This window comes from Bubalus kerabau, chromosome 10, assembly GCF_029407905.1.
Source record: "Bubalus kerabau isolate K-KA32 ecotype Philippines breed swamp buffalo chromosome 10, PCC_UOA_SB_1v2, whole genome shotgun sequence".
Lineage (NCBI taxonomy): Eukaryota > Metazoa > Chordata > Mammalia > Artiodactyla > Bovidae > Bubalus > Bubalus kerabau.
This window is the reverse complement of record NC_073633.1, coordinates 25,654,865-25,677,518: the sequence shown is the minus strand read 5'-3', so window position 1 is coordinate 25,677,518 and position 22,654 is coordinate 25,654,865. Positions and strand designations below refer to the sequence as shown.

General features: G+C 55.1%; 1 protein-coding gene across 1 annotated transcript; it reads right to left on the bottom strand.

Moving 5' to 3' along the window:
* LOC129621053 (myosin-7) lies at positions 1 to 22,165 on the bottom strand. The gene is made up of 40 exons (XM_055537028.1): positions 22,062 to 22,165; positions 20,548 to 20,600; positions 19,951 to 20,159; positions 19,554 to 19,697; positions 18,889 to 19,045; positions 18,710 to 18,737; positions 17,840 to 17,948; positions 17,658 to 17,750; positions 17,492 to 17,555; positions 16,970 to 17,068; positions 16,628 to 16,731; positions 15,850 to 15,988; positions 15,631 to 15,749; positions 15,367 to 15,516; positions 14,937 to 15,107; positions 14,035 to 14,344; positions 13,703 to 13,770; positions 13,285 to 13,372; positions 12,551 to 12,668; positions 12,283 to 12,406; positions 11,871 to 12,007; positions 11,366 to 11,621; positions 10,531 to 10,773; positions 10,208 to 10,384; positions 9,258 to 9,403; positions 8,072 to 8,162; positions 6,987 to 7,376; positions 6,641 to 6,767; positions 6,367 to 6,485; positions 5,185 to 5,381; positions 4,435 to 4,618; positions 4,093 to 4,258; positions 3,844 to 3,968; positions 2,969 to 3,277; positions 2,539 to 2,742; positions 2,292 to 2,417; positions 1,925 to 2,200; positions 922 to 1,017; positions 686 to 820; positions 1 to 133 (listed from the first exon to the last, which is right to left on the bottom strand). Exons 3-40 carry the CDS (start codon positions 20,149 to 20,151, stop codon positions 116 to 118), a joined length of 5,808 nt encoding a protein of 1,935 aa, XP_055393003.1. The 5' UTR covers positions 20,152 to 20,159; positions 20,548 to 20,600; positions 22,062 to 22,165; the 3' UTR covers positions 1 to 115.
* Between the last annotated feature and the right edge of the window lie 489 nt (positions 22,166 to 22,654).

The following is a 22,654-nucleotide window of genomic DNA, read 5'->3' as shown; positions in this document are numbered from 1 at the left end:
TCACTTCAAGGAAAATTGCTTTATTCTGCTTCTTCCAAAGGGGCAGCTCTCCAGGCTCCGGGACTGGGAGCTTCAGTTGCATCCTCAGGATGGGGCAGACCAAGATGTGGCACGGCTACTCCTCATTCAAGCCCTTTGGGAAGGAAGCACAGCCCACACTAGCACCGGAGAGGTGGGTGTTGGGGCAGGGATGGGCACAGGCAGCAAAGCAGAGATGGGCACTAAGGTGGGGAGTACCACAGTGTGGCCTGAGGGAGGCCCCGAGGTGGTGGGAGATGGATCCTAGGGGTCAGTGTGGAGGGGAGAGCTCTGGAGGGAAGGGCCCTGGGGTTAGATGGAGGGATGCTGCCTCAACAAGGACAAGGTCCTCTGGGACGTACATCTTAGGTGGGAGTTACAAGACTGAAGGCCTAAAGCAGGTGGAAGAGAAGTGGAAATAGCAGTTGGGGGAAGATGGGACACACGAAATGTGTGTCAATTAGGGTTTCTGCTGACCACCGTAGGGCTGGGAATCACAAAATCATTGAAAGTGAGAGCGGGAAGAACCTTAGAAATCATGGAGGACGGAGTTACCTCACCTCTGGGGCTGTGGGGTTCGGGTGCAGTAGTATGTGAAGGGGAGGAATCCTGGTGTGAGGGGCTATGTCTGAGGGGCTGAGGGGTTGCTGCCGTGGGGGGAACCCACCTTGGCGCCGATGTCACGGCTCTTGGCCCGCAGCTTGTTGACCTGGGATTCAGCGATGTCCGCCCGTTCCTCTGCCTCGTCCAGCTCGTGCTGCACCTTGCGGAACTTGGACAGGTTGGTGTTGGCCTGTTCCTCCTGTGGGGGTTCAGGGTGATGGGAGGATGAGGTGAGGAGCCAGGGGTTATGAGACTGCCTGGTCCCCTCCTCCAGGCCTGGGCCCCAGCAGGATCACTCACCGCCTCCTCAGCCTGGCGCTTGTAGGCCTTGACCTTCAGCTGCAGCTTGTCCACCAGGTCCTGCAGCCGCAGCAGGTTCTTCCTGTCTTCCTCAGTCTGGGGGTCATGGGGAAGGGGGTGGGCAGCAGTGAGTATGGCATGGTCATAAGAAGCAGTATGGCCCCTCCTGCATTCATCGGCTTTACCCTGAAGGTAATATCCTGACCCAATTCAACTTTCTGATCCTCACCAAACACTTGTGTTCTCCTTACAATTTCTTACCAAAAAACATATACATACTTTTAATAGTATGTGCCAAGAAAGAGTCTAGGGAGCTGATGGACCTCCTGAAATTGTACACAAAATTGTGCATGGGCCTTGTTCTGGAAGTGGGCCCTGGGGGTCCTGGGGCCCCACGGAGGATAAACCCAGCATGTGCTGGCAGGAACTCTGGGACTGCAGGCCTGATGGGATTTCCTGGACTGCTGGGAAATGACATAGACTTGATCTAGGTTAAAGACAAGTATGCATAGAGGGATGGCGACTTTCTGGACTGGAATGGAAACAAAATCTAACTGATAGTCTGATTCTGGAAAACACCGTGAACACTAAAGTCTATGCTTCCCAGAGTAACTGAAAAGTTCTGAGATTCACTCCAATGGCTTTGGTGTATTTTGGTGGTGATGATGCCAGGCTAAGATTTGGCTACATATTTGCTTTCTGGTCATCTGTGCTGGGTGAGCTCTGCTGGTGCTCCGGGTTTGTCCTGAAGGGACAGGTTGATGGTGAATGTTGATGGGGAGCTTGAAGGCCAGAAGGCTCAGAGACTGCCCCCTGAGCCAGGGGGTATTCAGGGTAGAACAGGGCTGGGCAGAGTAGAAACAGGGTAGCCATAGGCTGTACTCCAGCTCTTTGCCCTCTAAGAGGCTAAGAGAGAACACTTCATCCCTCTGGGGTGGTTGTCACCCTGGCTTCGGGCCATGATGCAGAAGGCCCGGTCCGGGAGCAGCTGCTGGGCCCGCACCTGGTACGTGAGCTCCTTGATGCGCCGCTCGCTCTTCCTCATGCCCTTGACCGACTCTGCATTGCGCTTCTGCTCAGCCTCCAGCTCGTTCTCCAGCTCCCGCACCCGGGCCTCCAGCTTCTGCAGCTGCTTCTTGCCGCCCTTGAGGGCGATCTGCTCTGCCTCGTCCAGCCGGTGCTGCAGGTCCTTGATGGTCTGTTCCATGTTCTTCTTCATGCGCTCCAGGTGCGCACTGGTGTCCTGCTCCTTCTTCAGCTCCTCCGCCATCATGGCGGCCTGCACACAGGAGAGAAGTGATACATGGTCTAAGTCTTCCAGTCCAAGAAAACCCTGGCTTGGTGTAGGCAGGCCAGGCAGGGGGACTCACATCCGTGATGGCCTTCTTGGCCTTCTCCTCGGCATTCCTGCACTCCTGCACCGCCTCCTCCACTTCAGTTTGAAGCTGGGACAGGTCTGCCTCCATCTTCTTCTTCTGGTTGATGAGGCTGGTGTTCTGAGGATTGGGGTGGGCAGAGCAGGAAAAGCAGCATTGAGCATCCATGCATGTCTCCTGAAACTCACCTGCAGAGACCTGCCTGTGCTCCACTCTGGGACCGCCCTAGGGCGCTGCTCACCTGGGAGTGCAGCAGCTGCACCCGCTCGCTGGTCTCGATCAGCTCCTGCTCCGCCAGCTTTCGGGACCGCTCTGTCTGCTCCACCACGGCCCGCAGCTCCTCCAGCTCGGCCTGCAGCAGGTTGTTACGCCGCTCCACGATGGCGATGTTCTCCTTCAGGTCGTCGTTGGCACGGACTGCGTCGTCCAGCTGGATCTGGGTGTCCTGTGCATCAGGAGAGTTGGCATGAGAGAGGGAGTTGGGCTCAACCCATCAGAAGGCTGTAAGCTGAACTGGATGCTGCAGTGAGCCTGCGGTGGTGGCTCGGGCAGGGCCTGTGGGAGGGGTCAGTGATGGCCCAGGGGCAGGAGGGAGCTGGTGCTGTGATGATGGGATGCCACTGCCCCTCTCTGGATGAGGTGACTTACTGCTTCCAAAAGTCACCGTGTACCTTCAGTAAGCTCTGGAGGCTCTTGACTTGCTTCTGGGCCTCGGCGGCCAAGCGGTTGGCATGGCTGAGCTGGATTTCCATCTCGTTGAGGTCGCCCTCCATCTTCTTCTTCACCCTCAGGGCCTCGTTGCGGCTGCGCGTCTCCGCATCCAGGGAGGTCTGCAGCGAGTCCACCACCCGCAGGTGGTTGCGCTTGGCCTGCTCCATCTCCTCGTCCTTCTCTGCCAGCTTCCGCTCCATCTCTGCCTTGATCTGGTTGAACTCCAGCTGGGCCCGGAGGATCTTGCCCTCCTCGTGTTCCAGGGAGGCCTGGAGGGGGTTGGGAAGAGAAGGTGTGAGGCAGTCAGGGCAGAGGATGGGGCCAGGGCGCTGTCCATGAATCGTGGATACAAAGTGAACTCAAGAGTGGTGTAAGTGGTTCAGTCAAAGAAGCAGGAGGAGGAAAAAGAAAAGAGAACTTGAAAGGAAAAAAAAAAAAAAAGGCCTAAGAGAAGGTGATTCAGGCTCTCACAGAGGAGAGTGAGGTATAAAGACAAAGAAGAAAATGAAGAGAGTGGTGTTGCCAAGGAAACAGAGGCAATCAGGCACAGAATGTAAAAGCTCAAAGAGGGAGGCAGAGGTGAAAAGAGGGGGTGTGAAACAGGAAATGTTGTCTAAAATGTAATAGGTAAAATGTCTGTGTGAAGGGAAGTGAATGACCGGTTCGTTCGTTCGTTCCACAATATTTGTTGAGTGCCTACTAAGTGTCAGGCACTGTTCTAGGCTCTGAGGGTGGACCCGTGAACAAAAGAAAGGGGAGATGAGAACAGGGACCATAGCCTAGTCCTCAGCTTCTTCTTCCACCCCTTGCACCTCCTCCACTCCTGTGTGCGCACCTCGGCCTCCTCCAGGGCCGACTGCAGCTCCATCTTCTCGGCCTCCAGCTGCTTGCGGACCTTCTCCAGCTCGTGGATGGTCTTGCCACTGGAGCCCAGCTGCTCAGTCAGGTCGGAGATCTCCTCTGTGGGAGGGGCGGGCGGCTCAGTGGGGGCTGCCTGCTCCAGTGCCGGAAGGCCTCGAGGAGCTGCGGGGCGGCGCCACGTGCGGACCCTCCCTGCCCCGCCCCTCCCGGCCCGCGCCCGCACCCTGCAGATTCTTGTTCTCGCGCTTGAAGGTCTCCAGATGCTCCAGGGACTCCTCGTAGGCGTTCTTGAGCTTGAAGAGCTCGGTGCTGAGGGAGCGCGCCTCCTTCTGCGAGGACTCCAGCTCCGACTGCGACTCCTCGTACTTTTGCTTCCACTCGGCCAGGATCTGCGGGGACCCAATGGACGGAAGGGGCTCAAGGGGCAGCTCCGGCCCCACCTCCGGGACCCAGGTGCCCCTCCTAGGCCCAGCCTCCCCTAGCCTCAGCCTCCTGGGGGGATGTTCCTGACTCCCGCCTGCCGGCCTGCTCTGTCGCCTGGCTGTGGCCCGCAGCCTGGGCCCACCTTGTCGAAGTTTCTCTGCTTCTTGTCCAGGGCGGCGGCGGCCGCGTTGGAGCGCTCCACGTCCACCATCAGGTCCTCGATCTCGTTCTGCAGGCGGTGCTTGGTCTTCTCCAGCGAGGAGCACTTGGCGTTGACGGCCTCGACGGCCTCCTCGGCGTCCTGCAGCCGCTGGGCCAGCTTCTTCCTAACCGTGTTGGTGAGGGCCGGGGAGTAGTGGTGGGAGAGGGTGGGAAGGATGGAGGGTGTGGATTTGGACAAGGGGAAACATGGTGAGTCTTGTGGAAAACAGTCTTCGAAAACTCAGAAGTGTTGTTGGGGAAGCCTGAGGACAGGCCCAGGGGCAGAAAACAAGGCAGTTGGAGAGTCTGGGGGACAGGGTGTGAAGACCCACAGCGCCCAGGGGGCCTTCTGTGAGGCAGCCCTCCCACCTTGGCCAGCCTCTAGGCTTGCAGACTTGGAGGACACGTGCAGCCCCAGCACCCCCGTTCTCACCTGCCATGGCACCCTGCCCCAGGTGGGTGCACTCTGCCCTCAGACAAACCTTTTGTTCGTCTTATATTCGGATGAGAAACATAACGCGAGCAAAAAGCTTCCCTGAGAGGAGAAGGAGGTGGGGCCGGGGCAGGGTCCTCTGCATTGTCAAAAGCTAGCTAAGCATCCATCCCTGCAGCCGGCCCCAGTGAGCAGTGGGCTGGGCTGCGGCCTGCTGACACAGGGGCCCCTGCCAGAGGCAGGCCACCCGGGACTCACTTGGCCTCCTCCAGCTCCTCTGTCCTCTGGATGGCGTCTGTCTCGTACTTGGTCCTCCACTGGGCCACCTCTGAGTTGGCCTTGGACAGGACGCGCTGTAGCTCGGCTTTGGCTTCCGTCTCCTCCTCGTACTGTTCCCGCAGCAGGTCACAGTCGTGCCGGGCCGACTGCAGTGCGTGGGCCAGGGCATTCTTCGCCTGGGAGGGGTGGCACCAAGGGGTGGGCTCAGCTTACCCTGTGATGCACTGCTTGTCTCCTCACTCTAATTTCAACATCCTCCCACAGTCTCACCTGTTTCTAAATCCCTAGTGGACCTGGAACAGTTTACTGAGTACTGTTAACAAAGAAAGTCCATACAGTGCCTCACTGTTTACAAAATGCTTTGTGCCCATCTCGCTTATGCTTCTTACGGAGTAGGCTTTATCATCCTCACCGCCATTTTACAGCAGAGGAGATGGAGGCTCAGAGATATTAGGCAATTTCCCCAAGATCACCAAGCTCTTAAGAGGCAGATTAGGATTTGAGCCCTGACCTTTTTAAAAATTCATATTCTTTCCCCTTTTTAATGAGCCCAGCAAAGTGCTTGAAATAGGATCCAGTTGAGTTTCTTTCTCCAGTTTTCAGATTGCCCTGCAAATCCCAGGACCACTTGTACAGTTCCTGCATCCCATACCTATGCCCAGCCAAGGCCATCACACCTCTCTAGTTTATTTCCTCTCTTCACCTCATTCCCCCCACCCCCACCTCTTACTCCATGCCCTCCAGAGATGGCTGCAGAAAGGCAGAAGGCCTCTGAATGGGAGGTAGAATTAGGAGGCATATGGTAAAGCCTGGGATTCCCAGGGGGCTCAGTGGTAAAGAATCTGCCTGCTAATGCTGGAGACATAAGTTCGATTACTGGGTCTGGAAGATCCCCTGGAGGAGGGAATGGCAACCCACTCTGGTATTCTTGCCTGAAAAATCCAATGGACAGAGGAGCCTGGTGGGCTACAGTCCATGGTTTTGCAAAGACTGGACTCGACTGAGTGTGCACACATACACACGCACATGGTAGGGTCTGGGCATTTTCTTTTTGGAAAATGGGAAAATACTGGGTAGACAGCAAGCCTGATTCTTGGGAAAGAAGTGGTGGATGCAAGGCCAGCCAGTACGCTGGACGAGTGGCCTGACTCTGGGCCTTACCTTAACCTCCTCTTCCAGCTGCCTCTTGAGGTCCTCCAGTTGCTGGGTGTAGGTGAGCTTGCCTCGGGTCAGCTGGGAGATCAGCGCCTCCTTCTCATCCAGTTGCCGGGACAGCTCACCTGAAGAGGCACCAAAGCACACTCAACTCTCGATGGTCAGTCACTCCTCTCTCCCCCACCCCTCCCCTAACCCTCAGGCCCCATTCTCTGGAGAGATGTGTGCATACCCAAGCCTGGACTGGCTCAGGAACTCAGAAGACAAGGGTAGGGCTCACCGTTCTCGGTCTGCAGCTTGGCCCGTTGGCTTGTGAGGTCATTGACAGAACGCTGGGTCTCCTCAGCCTTGCTTCGGTGCTCATTCATCTGGTCCTCTAGGGTCCGGCACATCTTCTCCAGGTTAGCCTGAGATGGGAAGGAGAGTTATACGGTGTATGCAGGGGGCTGATGGGGTGTGAGCGATGCAATTAAAGGAGCAGGGAAAGAGGAAGGCATAGAGGAAGGGTCCAAGAATAGGGTAGAAGAGGGAAGCATGAAACTGAACAAGACAAAGAGAGGAGATGTGGACAGAAAGCAGAGGCATGTGGAGGGAATTGGAGGAGAGGAGAGGAGAGCTGGGCCCACCTTGGCCTTGATGATCTGCTCCATGTTGGATGTGACGTCGTCCAGCTCCAGCTTGAACTCGCTCTTCTCCTTCTCCAGCTTCTGCTTCACGCGCTGCAGGTTATCGATCTGCTCGCCCAGTTCGGCCACGCTGTCGGCGTGCTTCTTGCGCAGGGCAGCCGCCGTGGCCTCGTGCTGCAGCGTGGCCTCCTCCAGGTCCCGCCTCATCTTCTGGAACTCAGCCTCACGCTTCTTGTTCATCTCGATCTGCACGGACGTGGCCCCGCCGGCCTCCTCCAGCCGCTCGCTGATCTCCTCCAGCTCCCGGGACAGGTCTGAGCGCAGCTTCTCCACCTTGGCCCGGGCGGTGCGCTCAGCCTCCAGCTCCTCCTCCAGCTCCTCTATGCGTGCCTGGGCGGAACACAGGGGGCTCAGACCCAGCACCTAGGCCCCTCCATTGGAGCCCCCTCCCAGGGCTCTAGAAGGCTCTTGGCTTGTCAGATTAGTCCCACCAGGGGACAAGTAGAAATAAAAGGATCACCTCAGTGAGATGGTTTGAATAGTTGAGTTAGCCTACCTTTGGGCCAAAACATGCTACATTCTCTTTATGGGAAGGAAAGTGATTGCTCTTGAAGAAGAACAAAGGGACCAGTGTTCCAGGAATAGTTTAGGCAGTTTTGTGGCAAAAATAATTGAAGTTGGAATGAGAGAGCCAGGTTCGTCTGACCAGACAGCTAAAGACCCAACACAGTGTCCACTCTAGAGGTAAGAACTGAAGTCACAGCCCAGGTGGGCTGAAGGGGCCTGAAAAGCCATGGGGAACAGCGGAGGACACAGAGATCCAGAGGTTGGCAGTGCGCTCCCCACGGTCACCAGCTACACCAGAGCTGACCTAGGAAGCTGGGATTTCTGTCCCCAGACCGGTGAGTGTTTCCAGATCTCTTCCTATGTCATCCTTGGATCAGCCAGCCCTCCTGGAAGCGTTCCATGGGGGATTTGTGATAGCCAGCATCTTCCTTCGCAGACACAGAGCCAGTGCCTGTGATGCTGGGCGAGAACGGCGTGGAAGAGGGTCGGGAGGCTGAGGACCAGCCCAGGGGCCTTACCTGAAGCTCCTTGAGCTTCTTCTGCAGCTGACTGCCCAGGGCCTGCTCATCTTCAATCCTTGCATTGAGGGCGTTCAGTTCAAAGTCCTTCCTGCAAGGAAGAAGGGACCATGAGGCAAGGAAGGCTGATCGGGCTCAAGGAGGGGCTGTCAGTGGTTGGAGATGGTAATGAAACAAATGAGGAGCAGGATTTCATGGAAAAAAAAAAAAACAACAACCAGCTTCCAGGGCTGCTGTAGGGTCCTTGAAAGTGTAACACCTGCTGGAGGATTGAAGTTCAATGGGAAGTACAACAGGAAGAGCACTGCAGGTGGAGGGACAGGACCTGGGCTCTGAGATGCTCCCTTCTTTGGTCTGTAAAACGAGGGCATTGGACTAGATTGACTCAAAGGCACCTTTTAGCTCTGATGGTCTTTAATTCTCTGTTACTTTGGGCAATTTGGTAACCTTTCCAAGCCTTCCTTTCCTCTTTGGTAAGTGGGGTTAAAGTACCATTCTTAAAAGGTCGTTTGAGGATCAGTGGGATCATACATTCATTCATTCAACAAGTACTGTGCCTGGGGAAGTGTGAAGACTTTCTGGGGAGGCTGTTGATCAGGATGAGTCTCAGAGCCTTTCAGAGTCCTGACCCTAAAGCAACAGAAGATCTTTGATTATCTAAATATGTGTGGCAGACTCACTCTTTGCCAAGTGTGAAATGTGGATCTACACATTTTGGAAGGTCTTGCAATAAGAATTGGAACCACAAGGTCATTAAACAAAGAAGTAGCCAGACCCTGCTCACACGTGGTGGCTGACCACGTTTCTCTGTGGTCCTCTGGGCTCTCTGTAAAGGACCTGAAAGGACTTTCCTGAGAGGCTTTCGTGTGGAACTTTCCTCTGTGTTATGCAACTGGTCTCCAAAGAGACTTGTGTATAAAGGGGGCGAGTGCCCAGCAGGAAGAGAGGGCTGGAGGGATCCAGGTTAGACTTTTGCCAGGGAGGCCTGCTGGGCCCTGATGTGCGTGTCTGGGGGAGGAAAGCTCTCTTCCTGGAGGCTCTGACCACAGTTTTGCACCCCCTTATGGAGGCTGCATGAGGCTGTGGCCTCTGAGGATGGATCTGTTGGGTCAGCTAGTACTTCCATGAGTGGACCAGGCTGCTGGGTGGGGGAGGAGGATGGGTGATGGGGCAGGGAACACGCTACTTTTTGAGCCGCTCATCCAGCTGCTGCTTGTCGTTCTCCAAGTCCATGATGCTCTCCTGGGTCAGCTTCAGGTCACCCTCCAGCTTCCGCTTGGCTCGCTCCAGGTCCATTCTAACCTTCTTCTCCTGCTCCAGGGATCCCTCCAGCTGATGAGGAGAAGGACCGGTGTGACCTTAGGCCAAGTATCCTGACTTGATAATTTAGGAGCTCGTTCTTTCTGGGGCTGAGGGATCCTTAGAGGTGTCAAGACTTGGGAATACTTCCCCAGAATTGGCCAAATGTGGCCAGGGGACCGTGAGAGTGCCTAGCGTGGAGGGATGCTCAGTAACTATGATAAATTGCTGAATGAATGACTATAGGGTAAAATCCCAAAGCTACTTTCATTTAATCTGCATCCTGTAAGTACCTACTGGGTTCCAGGCCCCATCCTAGGCACTGCAGATGCAAGACTGAATAAAACCAAGTTCCACCTAAAGACAGCTTCCAGTCTATGTCTGGGACCAATACTTCAATAATGATAACACAGAGTGATAAAGAATGATTCAGTAGAGATATACTCGAAGGGCTACCTATGGGAGCAGTGATCACTGAGGACCAGATCCTGGCTAAAACATTAGAAGTCCAAAGATCCTCCTTGAGGATCTTCACAAAATTCCCAAGGAAATTTATCATGTTCTTATGGGATAACCCTCTAAATTCCATGGTTGAATGGAGACATATAGGCTTGAACCTAAAGTGAAATAAAGAAGCCCATCTCTACTGTTGATCAAATCAGCAAGGTGAGATACATAACTCTGAATTGATCACCCCTCTCCTTGTCTATTCCCCAGTTCCCTTCTAAAAGTATCAGAAGAGAGAGCACTCTCTAACCCCACACCCCCAAACACACATATGCACACAGAGACACTGACGGACCTGGTACATCTAGGCCCTTGTGATAGTCTACTTACATCGTCCACATGCTGTTCCAGCTTGACCTTGGCCTTGGTCAGGGTGTTGACCTTGTCCTCCTCAGCCTGAAGGTCATCCAGGGCCTGCTGGTGGGCCTCTTGCAGAGCTTTCTTCTCCTTGGTCAGCTTGGCAATGATCTCATCCAGCCCAGCCATCTCCTCTGTCAGGTTCTTCACCTGTTGACCAAGAACCCCATCCCCTCTAGGGTCAGACATCACCAACCTGGAGACATCTATGGAGAACTCCAAGGCCAAGGGCCAGGACCGCACTCAGGTCTGAGGATCCTGAGACCTGGTCTGGATTCAAAGGGAGCTGCCCTCACCTTGTTCTCTGTTGCGTGCTTCTCCTTCTCCACCTTGGCCAGTGTCAGCTCCAGGTCATCAATGTCCCTCTTGAGCTCAGAGCACTCATCTTCCAGCTTTCGCTTCTTGGCAGTGAGCTCAGCGTTCATCTCCTCCTCGTCCTCCAACCTCTCAGTCATCTCCTTCACCTTTGCCTCCAACTGGATCTTGTTCTTGATCAACTGGTCACAGCGTTCTTCTGCATCAGCCAGGTTGTCTTGTTCCTGAGGGCAAGGTGCAGAGGGGAAGCTATTCGGTGGATGGGGTGGATGGCAAATGCATGGAGGGACAGGCTCCACCTTCACTGTAAGAGGGCAACCCCAGGATCTCCCCAGCTGAGAAGAACCTCAGAAGGATGGGGAGGGGAGGAGTTTTAGGGCAATGTGATAGGAGCACTGGGGAACGAGAGCAGAGAGAAAGGGAACCAGAAATCTCTTTATCTGGCCCTTTTCCTCTGGTCTCCTCCATCAAAGGGGAGGGAACTGTATTTGTTGATGCCAGCACTTTACATATTTACAGCCTGGTGAGATGGGCAACTTTATTCCCTGCCTACAGATGAGGACATGGAGATAACACATCATTTGCCCAAAGTCACAGAATTATTAAGCTATGGATCCAGGTTAAATCCTGATGGAAAACCTGTATTTTTAAGTTAATGCTTTCTCCCCTTCCCTTTCTTTCTCTAGAGACCTCTGTGGAGGCCTTTGGAAGTGTTAATTCCAGAATCCTCTGCCTATGAGGGCACAGAATGGTGATACCCCAGGTAGGGAGGTGCAGGGTGTGTGGGAGATGTGGGCAGAGGCCTGAGGGTCTCACCGCCTGCACTTGGAGCTGCAGGTCGTTCTTCTCCTGCAGTAGAGACACCATCTTCTCCTCCAGCTCCTTGCGCCGAGCCTCTGACTTCTCCAGAGCCTCTTTGAGGCGCCCAAACTCCTCCTTCATGAGGGCTATTTCCTTCTCTGTCTCTGCGCTCTTCAGCAGTGGTTTGATCTTGAAGAAGAGCTTCATCCAAGGCCAGTTCTTGACCCCCATGAAGGCCCGAATATTCCACTGGATAATCAGCAGGGAGTCTCTGCAGGGGCCGAGTGAGAAGGGCGGTGAGACAGCCTCTTCCCTCCTTCCTGCCCAGAGGCCCTGGCTCCTCCATCCATCCTGCACTGTGATGGCGAGGCAACCCCCCCCCGCCAACATGCCACGCTGGTGTTTGTAGCTGTGTTGTGGCCCTTTGTCACTTGAAGGTCTGGGGTGCTCTTTCTCCTTCCACTGCTCTGAGCCAACCTGGGCCTTGGAGGCCTGAGATCCTCCCTTTAACATCTCTCACCTGCGTTCCAGCAGCTTCTTGAACTCCATTCTGGAGAGCACACCTCGGGACTGAGCCTGGATGCGGGTGATGATGCGGCTCAGCCTTTCATCTCGCATCTCCTCCAGCAGCCCCAGCAGGCCCGCCTTGAAGAACACCTGCAGGGAAGTTGTGTGTGGACATGACTGGGACAGGCAGGAGGGGGATGAAGAGGGGCTTATCTTAGGGAGGGTAACAAGGCCAGGAAGAACTGGAGGAAGGAGGTCAGTGGCAGCTGGAGCTAGAATGGGGGAGCAGGGCTGTCTGGTCCATGGGGAGGGCTAGCACGTGGTTCAGTAATGCTTGTGAGGTGGTTGGTAAAAGGAAAGGAGCCATAAAGTAAAAGGACAAGAGAGGTCTCCTTGTAGTCAGTTTGTTTCCTCCTTTTCTTTACCTTGGTGTGGCCGAACTTGTACTGGTTGTGGTCAATGTCCAGGGAGCCCAGCAACTTCTCTGCCCCTTTCCTGCTGTCAATGAACTGGCCCTCCGGGATGGCTGCTGGGTTCAGGATTCGATACCTGGGAGGGAGGTGCCCCATGTCACCTATGTTCTGCAGTGATCAGCTCTGCCCACAGAATCCAAGGCCACTCGCGGTTTCTGCGTCTTGCCAAGGCTGTCCAGGCTCCCCCTGTTCCCTGAGCCCTACAGCGCCCGGTACCTACCTCTGCCGGAAGTCCCCGTAGAGGATGCGGTTGGGGAAGCCCTTCCTGCAGATGCGGATGCCCTCCAGCACGCCGTTGCAGCGCAGCTGGTGCATGACCAGGGGGTTGTCTATCACCCCTGCGGCAGGAGGGAAGGGAGAGGAGTGTGTGGGGAGAGCATGGGGCTAAGAGCCGAGGGTTCTGGGTTCTGATCTTGGCTCTGTCACAGACTGGCCTGTAACCTTAGCAAGTCAGTATTTTTTTTTCTTGCTATAAATTTTGAGAGTAACCAAAAGTCTTTCACAGTCCTTATTTTATATGGTTTATGCCTGTTCTCATAGGTGGTAGCCAGGGCCAATATAGACCATTTTCTAAGCCCTGGTTAGGTTAAGGGACTTGATCAAGGTCACTGAACTTAGCAGAGCCAGGCACCCGAACCCAGACACCTGAACTCCTCCATCTCCTTATGATTCAGAAAGGGAAAAACAATCCTTACATGTCTCATCAGGGGCTGTAAGGCACTTAGGAGGGAGTGTCCATCAAAGTAGTTACACATTACCCTGAGCTACATGTTCTAAATGGAGGGCAGCGCTGGGGCCAGGGTGGGAGGCTGTCTGTGAGCCTCTCTGGGGAATGGGAGGGGAAGAATGTGATCTGGAAATCTCCGAGGTGGGAGCTCAAGAGGTGATCTAAAAGCCCCTGACCTTGGGGCAGTGCATCTCAGCAGTGGGCTGGGCCTGGCTTCTTGGGCTCACCTGGAGACTTTGTCTCATTGGGGATGATGCACCGCACGAAGTGGGGGTGTGTGGAGCGCAAGTTGGTCATCAGCTTGTTCAGATTCTCCTGTGGCCCAGAACCCAAGAGGGAGAAGTTAAGAAAGTGAAAGAGAAGTAAGAAAGGGAGCAGGGGGGAAGGAAAGGAAAGAGAGAAGGCAAGGAGCTGGAGAGTGAAGGAGGGCTAGGGTAAGACACGGAGGAGGAGACAGTGGGAGGCGGAAGGGATAAAGAAGCCAGGGGAGATGAGAAAGGAGCAAGAGCCGAGGCCAGCAGATACAGGGGAGAGAAAACAGGGCGGAGACGGTCAGGAAGGGCCTGAGAAGACTGAGTGGGAGGAGTCAGGGCTGAGCCAAGCAGGGGACAAGCAGGGCTGGGGTGGCGCTGATCACACACTCACCCTGTGTAGAGCTGACACGGTCTGAAAGGATGAGCCTTTCTTGGCCTTGCCTTTGCCCTTCTCAATAGCTGTGGAAGAGAGTCAAGTAAAGGGGACGAGAAGGCATGTGCGGAATCAGGGCAGCGGGTGAGGAATCCCACCCTCTCCCCACATTTGGTTGCAGGCCATGATCTTCACTGTGGCTGCTCCAACTTCTCCACCCAATTCTCTCACTGCATCTGTAAACCGTGGGGCCCAGCCTGACATGGAAGTGGTGGGGGGCTAGCCCTTGACCTGCCTCAGAACCACAGTAGAAATCTGCTCCCGGTCCCTGGGTCCCAGTCTCCACTTACGTGTGTCAAACCCAGCATAGTTGGCAAAGAGGCTGCTGAGCATCTTGAGGGAAGACTTCTTGTACAAGTCCACCACCGTCTCGTTGAGTGGGTCTTTGTTTTTCTGCAGCCAGCCTATGATGTTGTAGTCCACTGTGCCGGCGTAGTGGATCAGGGAGAAGTGGGCTTCCGGCTTCCCCTTGATGTTGCGCGGCTTCTGGAAGTTGTGGGACTTGCCCAGGTGGTTGTCGAACAGTTTGGCCTTGAAGGTCATGTCGGTGGCCTTGGGGAACATGCACTCCTCCTCCAGGATGGACATGATGCCCATGGGCTGAGGGTAGAGGGGAGAGCGTCACTGAGCCTGCTTCAAGCAGATGGAGATGGACCCTGCCTGCTCTAGTGTCCTTGGAGATGCCCCTTTGGCTATTAGCTGATACTTCAGCTCTGAGCAGTTACCTATTGACTGGCACCTGTTCAAACCTTCCCAAGGTGGCACTTTGATTTCAAAGGGACCTTTGTGAAAGTCTGGGAACATGGATGCTATAGGTGCTTTACACCCTACTCCATTGCCCAGATCCCTGAGATGTTGCGGTTGAAAAGAAGTGCTCTCTTATGCTTCCCCATGCCACCCTCAGACTTCCTGCTCCTTGATGGGTAAACCAGGGTCGCTAAACACACTGGTGTGGGAGGCCATCCCTGAAGTGCCCATCCTCTGCGCGCCCACTCTCAAGCTTTGGAACTCAGCTCTCCAGGACCACCCTGTCCTGGGTGGCTGGGATAGCACAAGGCTCTGGAAACTAGGGCTTGGGATTCTTCTGTTAGCTAGATCACGATGCCCAGAAGGGTGGGGTGGCCATTCTTCTGGGGCATTCATGTGTGTGGGGCGTGAATGGAGAGTTCAGGCAGAGGGGCTGAGGCTGCACCTTCTCGATGAGATCGATGCAGGCCTGCAGGTCCATGCCGAAGTCGATGAACTCCCACTCGATGCCCTCCTTCTTGTACTCCTCCTGCTCCAGCACGAACATGTGGTGGTTGAAGAACTGCTGCAGCTTCTCATTGGTGAAGTTGATGCAGAGCTGCTCGAAGCTGTTGAACTGCAGGGTAGGGACGGGGAGGAATGGGTCAGGCAGGCAGGGGTCTGTGGCCTGAGGGGTCAGCCCAGGGCTGCGTCCAGCCTGGCAATGAGTGTGGCTGGCTTTTCTCTGGTCAGGGCAGGGAGGGAGTGCCCCCTGAAGACACGTGGCTGTCTCCACCCCTGGGGAGCCCACGGCCTTCCCCAGGGCTTGGCCAACGGCGGCTGCCTGTGTGAACCAGTGAGTTCCTATTCTCCCAGACCCTGGGCTCCCCACTCACGTCAAAGATCTCGAAGCCGGCAATGTCCAGGACACCTATGAAGTACTGGCGAGGCTGCTTGGTCTCCAGGGTGGCGTTGATCCGCGTCACCATCCAGTTGAACATCCTCTCATATACAGCCTTGGCCAGCGCCCCTTTGGCATATGCCACCTGGAAGGTGGAGGAGAAACCCGAATGAGGGAGTGGTGGGAAGAGTAAATTGCAAAGCTCCCATGGCTGCAGCGGGCCAGCCCCTCTGCCATTTAACATCTGAAGATGACCCACCTGCTGGACATTCTGCCCCTTGGTGACATACTCGTTGCCCACCTTCACCCGAGGGTGGCACAGCCCCTTGAGCAGGTCGGCCGAGTTCAGCCCCATGAGGTAGGCGGACTTGTCGGCCTCTGGAAGGAAAGGGTGGATGGGAGAATTGGAAAAGGGATGCCTCCTCCCAGACGAAGGCTTCATGGCTCCATAGCTGCTCCCTGCACCCCTGACTCCCACCTTCGGTGCCGTCAGGCTCGGCCTGCTCCTCTCGCTGCTTCAGTTTGAACTTCATGTTTCCAAAGTGCATGATGGCGCCCGTCAGCTTGTACATGGAGTTCTTCTCCTCTGTAGTGAAGCCCAGCACGTCAAAGGCGTTCTGTAGGCAGGACCCGTGGTGGTGGACCCCAGAAAAGGGAATATGGAAGGTAAATGAGACCCCTCTGCAGTTGAGTGAGATCTTATCTCCTGAATCTCTGTGGGTGCTGAGACTCCCATCCGCAGTGGGGAACCCCAAAACTAAGCTGGGAAGTATAAGAGCCGGGTGGGTGTGGACTGCCTTGGCCGGGTGTCAGCGTTTAGGCTGTTCTCTGGAGCTGCTCTGGGTGACCCACTCACGTTTCCTACCACTGTCCCTCTTCTAGGCCCTTCCCTTACATCCATGCCTGGATCTCTCATATGTGTCTATACCTGTCCTTCACCTAACAGCTTGCTCTGGCCCCATGGCAGCTGCATGACCACCACCCACCCCTTTCCCTTAGTAATACTTTGTTTTTTGGCTTGTCTGTTTCTTTTCTCTGTCCATGGCTTTCAACCCTCTTTGGTTTGATTGAAAATACCAGTCACTGTCTAATCTCACCTGTATCCCAGCACACCCAGGTCACAGGACACATTCTGGCCCTCACAAAGGAACAACAGACGGCCAGGGTCTTAGCTCTATTTCTGGGCCAGGGAACTGGACCCATTTGCCCCTCACCACCAATCCCCTTGCCTCTCAGCTGGGTCCTCACATACTTACATCAGTGGCCATGAGCTCTTCAGCGTCATCAATTGAGGCCACAGTGGTCTCTCCTTGGGAGATGAATGCATAGTCATAGGGGTTGTTGGTGATCAGCAGCATGTCTGGAGGGTGGGGGGAGAGATGTTAGAATAGGGGCACAAACCCCTGGCCCTTCCTGGGGCTATCTGCCATGACACATGACCTGCAAAAGAACACATGACAAGGCTTAATGGGGTCCTGCATCCCACAGAACTGAATCCAGCAGTGTGATAAACCCAGGGCCTGTCAACAAGCAGCTGCAAGTGGAGGGGACCAGGTTGCCATGGAAATAGTTGGTCTCAGTTGGTAGCTGTGACTCACCCAGCAGCTCAGGCTTTTTGTTGGACAGGATTTGGTAGAAAATGTGATAATCTCTCTCTGCTTTCAGCTGGAAAATAACTCTGGATTTTTCCAGAAGGTCTGTGAATAGGAGGGGAGAAGAAAGAGAAGAAGAAAAAGTTAGGGTTTAAGTATAAGGAAATAGAGAAAAAGGAATGATAAATGTAGAGAACAAGACAGAGGGAAAGGGAGAGACAAGAGAGGGAGAGAAATGCACCCACAGACGCACAGAGATCACACACAGAGATAGAGATGGAGACAGAGTCCCAGGAGCAGAGGAAGGTCCCAGAGAAAGACACACAGACAAGCAGAGACAGAGATGGAGACAGACCAGAGGAAGTCTCAAAAGGAGAGGAATATGTAGACCTAGAGACACAGAGACAGGGAGAGAGGAAGAGAGCCTGAGGGGCAGAGCTGTCCAGTGATACAAGAGAGAGACTGAGACGGAGACAGTTAGAGTGAGGGCAGGGTCAGGATGAGCCCTAGCAGATCTGTGACACTCACAGGTCTCGATGTCTGCAGACGCCAACTTTCCGGTCGCCCCAAAATGGATTCGAATGAATTTCCCCTGGAGACATGGAGAAAAGTGGTGATGAATTGAGGGAGAGCTCCTGTTTGACACATCCCTTGACCAACCCAAATCCCAAGTCCAAAGGCAGGGCCCACTCACGAAGCGGGAGGAGTTGTCGTTCCTGACAGTCTTGGCGTTGCCAAAGGCCTCCAGGGCGGGGTTGGCCTGGATGATCTGGTCCTCCAGGGTGCCCTGCGGAGGTCAAGAAGGATGGCAGGTGAGAGGCCTCCCCCTCCTCCTCCCTTTCTGTGGTACAGGCCCTTGGAGGACAGTAGGCCTACCTTGCCTGTGGTCTGCTCCTTTTTGCTGCGGTCGCCAATGGCGGCAATGACCGCGAAGTATTGGATGACTCTCTTGGTGTTGACCGTCTTCCCTGCCCCGGATTCTCCGCTGTTGGGACAGTCGGGCTTATTAGGCAGTGAACAAACATTGTTTGAGACCACAAGCCTCGAGTCAGGAGAGCTTTATTTGGCAGGGGGAGCCCTGCAGCAGGAAGCCACCAGATAATATGCATCCCAGCCACAAAGCTGTGCTCTGACATACACAGGGTCAAGGGTAGCAACTAGGAAAGATGTGCTAGAAGAAGTAGATTTGGGCAGGTGGGAGACTTGAATTTGATCTTTGAGTTGGGAAGATCCCCTGGAGGAGGGTATGACAACCCACTCCAGTATTCTTGCCTGGAGAATCCCCATGGACAGAAGAGCCTGGTGGGCTACAGTCATACACAACTGAGCGACTATGCACAGCTCAATATGGTCTTGGCTGGGCAAGGTCAATTAAAGGAGATGGGCCCAGGCCATTTTGGAAAAGAATGGGTGGGGCTGGAAGAATGGGGAGGGTTTCTGAAGGGAAAAATGAAGGAAAATGAAGAGGGGAAGAAGACATGGTGTTCCCAGGCTTATGGATAGATGCGTGATGAGTTAGAGGGGCATGAGTAAAGAAGACGGGAGAGGAAAAATAAGAGGGGTGGGGAGGAGAAAGGAAGGGGAGGAGCAAGGAGAAGGCCAGGGTCAAGGCCAGAGAAGACATCAGAGCTGGCACCAGAAGATGGAGGGAAAAAGAACTGGGGGTCTGTGTGTGGGGGCTTGGGTCCTGATGGGGGGGTGGGCTCAAGGAGATTGTGGAAGGGAACAGGAAGTAGCCACACTCACGTAATCAGGATGGACTGGTTTTCTCTGTCTGTGGGGAGAAGATGGGGAGGACAAGTCAGGAGTTGCACAGGATGCTTTGTCATCTCCCCACCCTGCCCCAGCTCCCTGCATCTCTCCCAGAGGCCTGAACCCCTCGGGAGGAGGGGCCCTCAAGAAACCCTTCACTTGGGGCCTGTCACCTGTCAGCATGTACTGGTAGGCATTGTCAGAGATGGAGAAGATGTGGGGCGGCGCCTCGCTCCTCTTCTTGCCCCGGTAGGCGGCTACTACCTCGGCATTGTACACCGGCAGCCACTTATAGGGGTTGATGGTGACGCAGAAGAGGCCCGAGTAGGTCTAGGGGAGGAAAAGAAGTGAGTTGCCAGTGATGAAGTGGGAGGGGTGGCAGTTTTTGGAGTTAGAGAAAGGTCTTAGGAGAGGGAGAGAAAGGAAATTGTATGAATGCAGTCCACCTGAGCAATCCCAGCCCTCAGGGCATTAGAGCCCCACCAAGGATGTAGGTGGGCTTCCCAGGTAGTGCTAGTGGTAAAGAATCCACCTGCCAAGCAGGAGACGTGAGTTTGATCCCTGGGTTGGAAAGATCCCCTGGAGAAGGAAATGGCAACCCACTGCAGTATTCTTGCCTGGGAAATCCCATGGACAGAGAACCCTGGTGGGCAACAGCCCATAGGCTCACAAAGAATCAGACACGACTGAAGCAGCTTAGCATGCACAAGGGTGCAGGGATTATGACAGAGAGAAGTACTGCCTGGGCACAAAGGACAGACACGCTGGGCTCCAGGAGGTGGAAACGCACGGAGCAGGTAGCCACTAGATTCAGAGGGATGTCTGGGGGTGCACTCACATAGATCATCCAGGAGGCGTAGCGCTCCTTGAGGTTGTAGAGCACTGCAGGCTCGTGCAGGAAGGTCAGCATGGCCATGTCCTCGATCTTGTCGAACTTGGGTGGGTTTTGCTGCAACACCTGGTCCTCCTTCACGGTCACCGTCTGCGACAGCCCACGAACAGGGATGGGAGTTAGGCAGGTTATAGGAGAACCACGTTCATGAGAAAAGAATCCAGGGTCCCAGAGAAGATAGACGGGATGTTGGGGATGAGAAGGGCTATTTGGAGAGAGTATATCCCTACCCAGAGGAAGGGAGAACCAGGACTCTGTGGGGTACATCCTGGTGGCACCCGCCAGGCACCCCAGGCATGGGGGGGCATCCAGGGTGGCCTCTCACGCTGGCCCCGCCACCCACCTTGCCATACTCTGTCTCGGCAGTGACTTTGCCACCCTCTCGAGACAAAATCGTGGCCTTGACGAACTCCTCTTTGTCATCAGGCACAAAGACGTCCTTCTTGAGGTCGAAAGGCCTGGTCTGGGCTTCCAGCCGCTCCTTCTCTGACTTGCGCAGGTAGGGGGCGGCCTCCCCAAACGCGGCCATCTCCGCGTCCACCATGGCTGCGGCTGCAAAGGGAGGGAGAAGAAGCTGACTGCCCTCCCCTCCACTCTTCTCCCCTGCAGCAGGAGCTCCAAAGCCTAACACAGAGCTCAGGGGTCAGCAGGGGTCACCGAGAGTCCCTCATTCCTTCAGCTCATCTCCTAGCCCCAGCAAATCTATTGGGGCAGAGGCGCAGGCTAACTTGGTCCAGCCTGGGGCCCTCCTAGCGGAGGCCAGAGTGCCCTGGGGTTCTGGGAGCAGGAAGCTAACTATACACACTACGCACCTCTCTGAACCTCTTCACTACCTGACTCCTTCACTAATCACAGGTAAGAACTCCTGGCCACCAGGCCGTGCTCCCTAAGGCGAGGCAGAAACTAGAGTTGTGTGTATTCCCAGATCGGCTCTCCTTACCTTGGCTTCTCAAACGTGCCTTCGAGAGGAAAGGGGCTCAAGGTGGCAGGGCCCTGGAGAGAAGGAAGGTTGGTCAGGGCTGTGTCCCTGCCTCACCCAGTCCCGCCTTTCAGCACCCCTCAGACCCAAGGCCTGAACAGGTGGAGGTGGTAGTGGGGTTCTCTGGTCCCTCTCTTTCTCTCGTTTTTCCCACCCAGGTTCTTGATGTCACCTCAGTGAGCCCCTCACTCCTCACTCCTGGCCGATGGCCCTGCTCTGGCCTCCCCTATCTGGTGAAGCTTGCCTTTTTGAGCCACCTGACATACAACCAGTGGTCACACGGTTGGGGCTTTATAGCCTACAGAGCATTTTTATGCCCATCCTCCTCCTCAGTCTTCACCCCATTCTGCTGCTGCTGCTGCTGCTAAGTCGCATCAGTCATGTCCGACTCTGTGTGACCCCAGAGATGGCAGCCCACCAGGCTCCCCTGTCCCTGAGATTCTCCAGGCAAGAACACTGGAGTGGGTTGCCATTTCCTTCTTCAATGCATAAAAGTGAAAAGTGAAAGTGAAGTCGCTCAGTTGTGTCCGACTCTTTGAGACCCCATGGACCGCAGCCCACCAGGCTCCTCCATCCATGGGATTTTCCAGGCAAGAGTACTGGAGTGGGGTGCCATTGCCTTCTCTGTCACCCCATTCTACAGAGGAGGAAATCTAGGTTCATGAGCTTGCTTGTCCAGAAACACATCACAGTAAGTGGTGGAGCCAGGACTTGAACCCAAGTCTCATGACTCCGGAGCCAGTTCTCATCCATCCTGTCCCCATTCTATGGTCAGTTGTGGTGGATGTTGTTAGAGAGGAGCCCCCGTGGGCATCTTCTCATGGACACACCCATGGCACAGCTGAACGCCCTCCACAACAGACATGTGGCAAGCTGTACATTCAGTCTGTGCCCAGCACAGAGACTGTGTCAAGGGTATGAAGACAGGACACCATGTTCCTGTGCCCGGGAGCAACTTTTGCAGGGGGCACACATACTCCCACCGGCTTGACTCCCGGCTGCGCACACGAGCCATTCTGTGTATGTGAATGTGGGTAGTTACCCAGTGCAAACCTCACAGAACTAGCTTTTACACACAAACTTCGGAAATAATTGTTCTCTGCCATCCTCTTGCCGCTTCCTACTTGTCCTCGGCTCTGATCATAAACTCGTCTCCCAGTTGATATTTCTGTGTCTCAGGCAGTGAGGCACACAGCCTCCCTCACCAAACATTCAGACACACACACACACACACACACACACACACACACTTCTGGTCTCGCATGTGCAGTCAGACACAGACATCTCCCCCTGTAACACATGACCCCCCTTTCCCCTGGCACGTACACACATGTCTAGACTTGCCCGTATGTGCTCCGTGACCAGACCTGACACTTTGCATGAAGCCCTGAATGTAGTGTGCTCTTCCTAGAGGAGCCCCTTCCTAAACCTGGGCCCCTTATCCCGGAGGAGGGCCGCCAGCTCCCAGCCCCTACCTGAGAGCAGCAAGGAGAGAAGACTGGAGCGCAGGAGAGAGCTGTGGAGCCGACCTGGCCAGGCGGGGGCTGTATATATGGGGAAGCAGGGCACCCCCACCCCCACCTGCACCCAGTCCCCAGCCGGATTTAGAAAGGACTGTTGTCACTAGAAGCATTTCCCCCAGGCTCCCCCCTCCTTTCCCAAACCGTGCTCCCTTCCCCCCCACCTCCAGCTAGGAAACAATTGGAAGTGGTCGTCATTGTTATGGCATGGAGTGAGCAGGGTCTGATTCCAGGGGGCGGGGAGGGCTCCAAGTACAGCCAAAATATCTCCCAGGCCAGGCCTCACATTCCACAGCTGGAGGGAGGGGGAACTGACCACGACCACCATGACCTCAGGCAGGCCGTCCCCCCACCTCCACGCCCTCTTGGACTATTGCCCTCAGGGCCCCTGCCCCCAGGACCAGCCTGGTCCCTTGCATGGTGTCCTTCCTGCTCCCTGGCCTGGGTCCTGCACTCAACTGTGAGATGGGATGGGGCTAACGAGCAACCCCAGAGCAGAGTTGGATCCAGGGTAGGGGCTAGGTGGGGGCAGCTGGAAGGAGGCTTCC

Coding starts and splice junctions, on each gene's coding strand:
- LOC129621053 (XM_055537028.1), bottom strand. CDS start 20,151: ATGGTGGACGCGGAGATGGCCGCGTTTGGGGAGGCCGCCCCCTACCTG. Junction 19,046..19,553: donor ACGCCTCCTGGATGATCTAT/GTGAGTGCACCC, acceptor TTCCTCCCCTAG/ACCTACTCGGGCCTCTTCTG. Junction 12,008..12,282: donor ACAAGTTCGGCCACACCAAG/GTAAAGAAAAGG, acceptor ACTTCCCTGCAG/GTGTTCTTCAAGGCGGGCCT.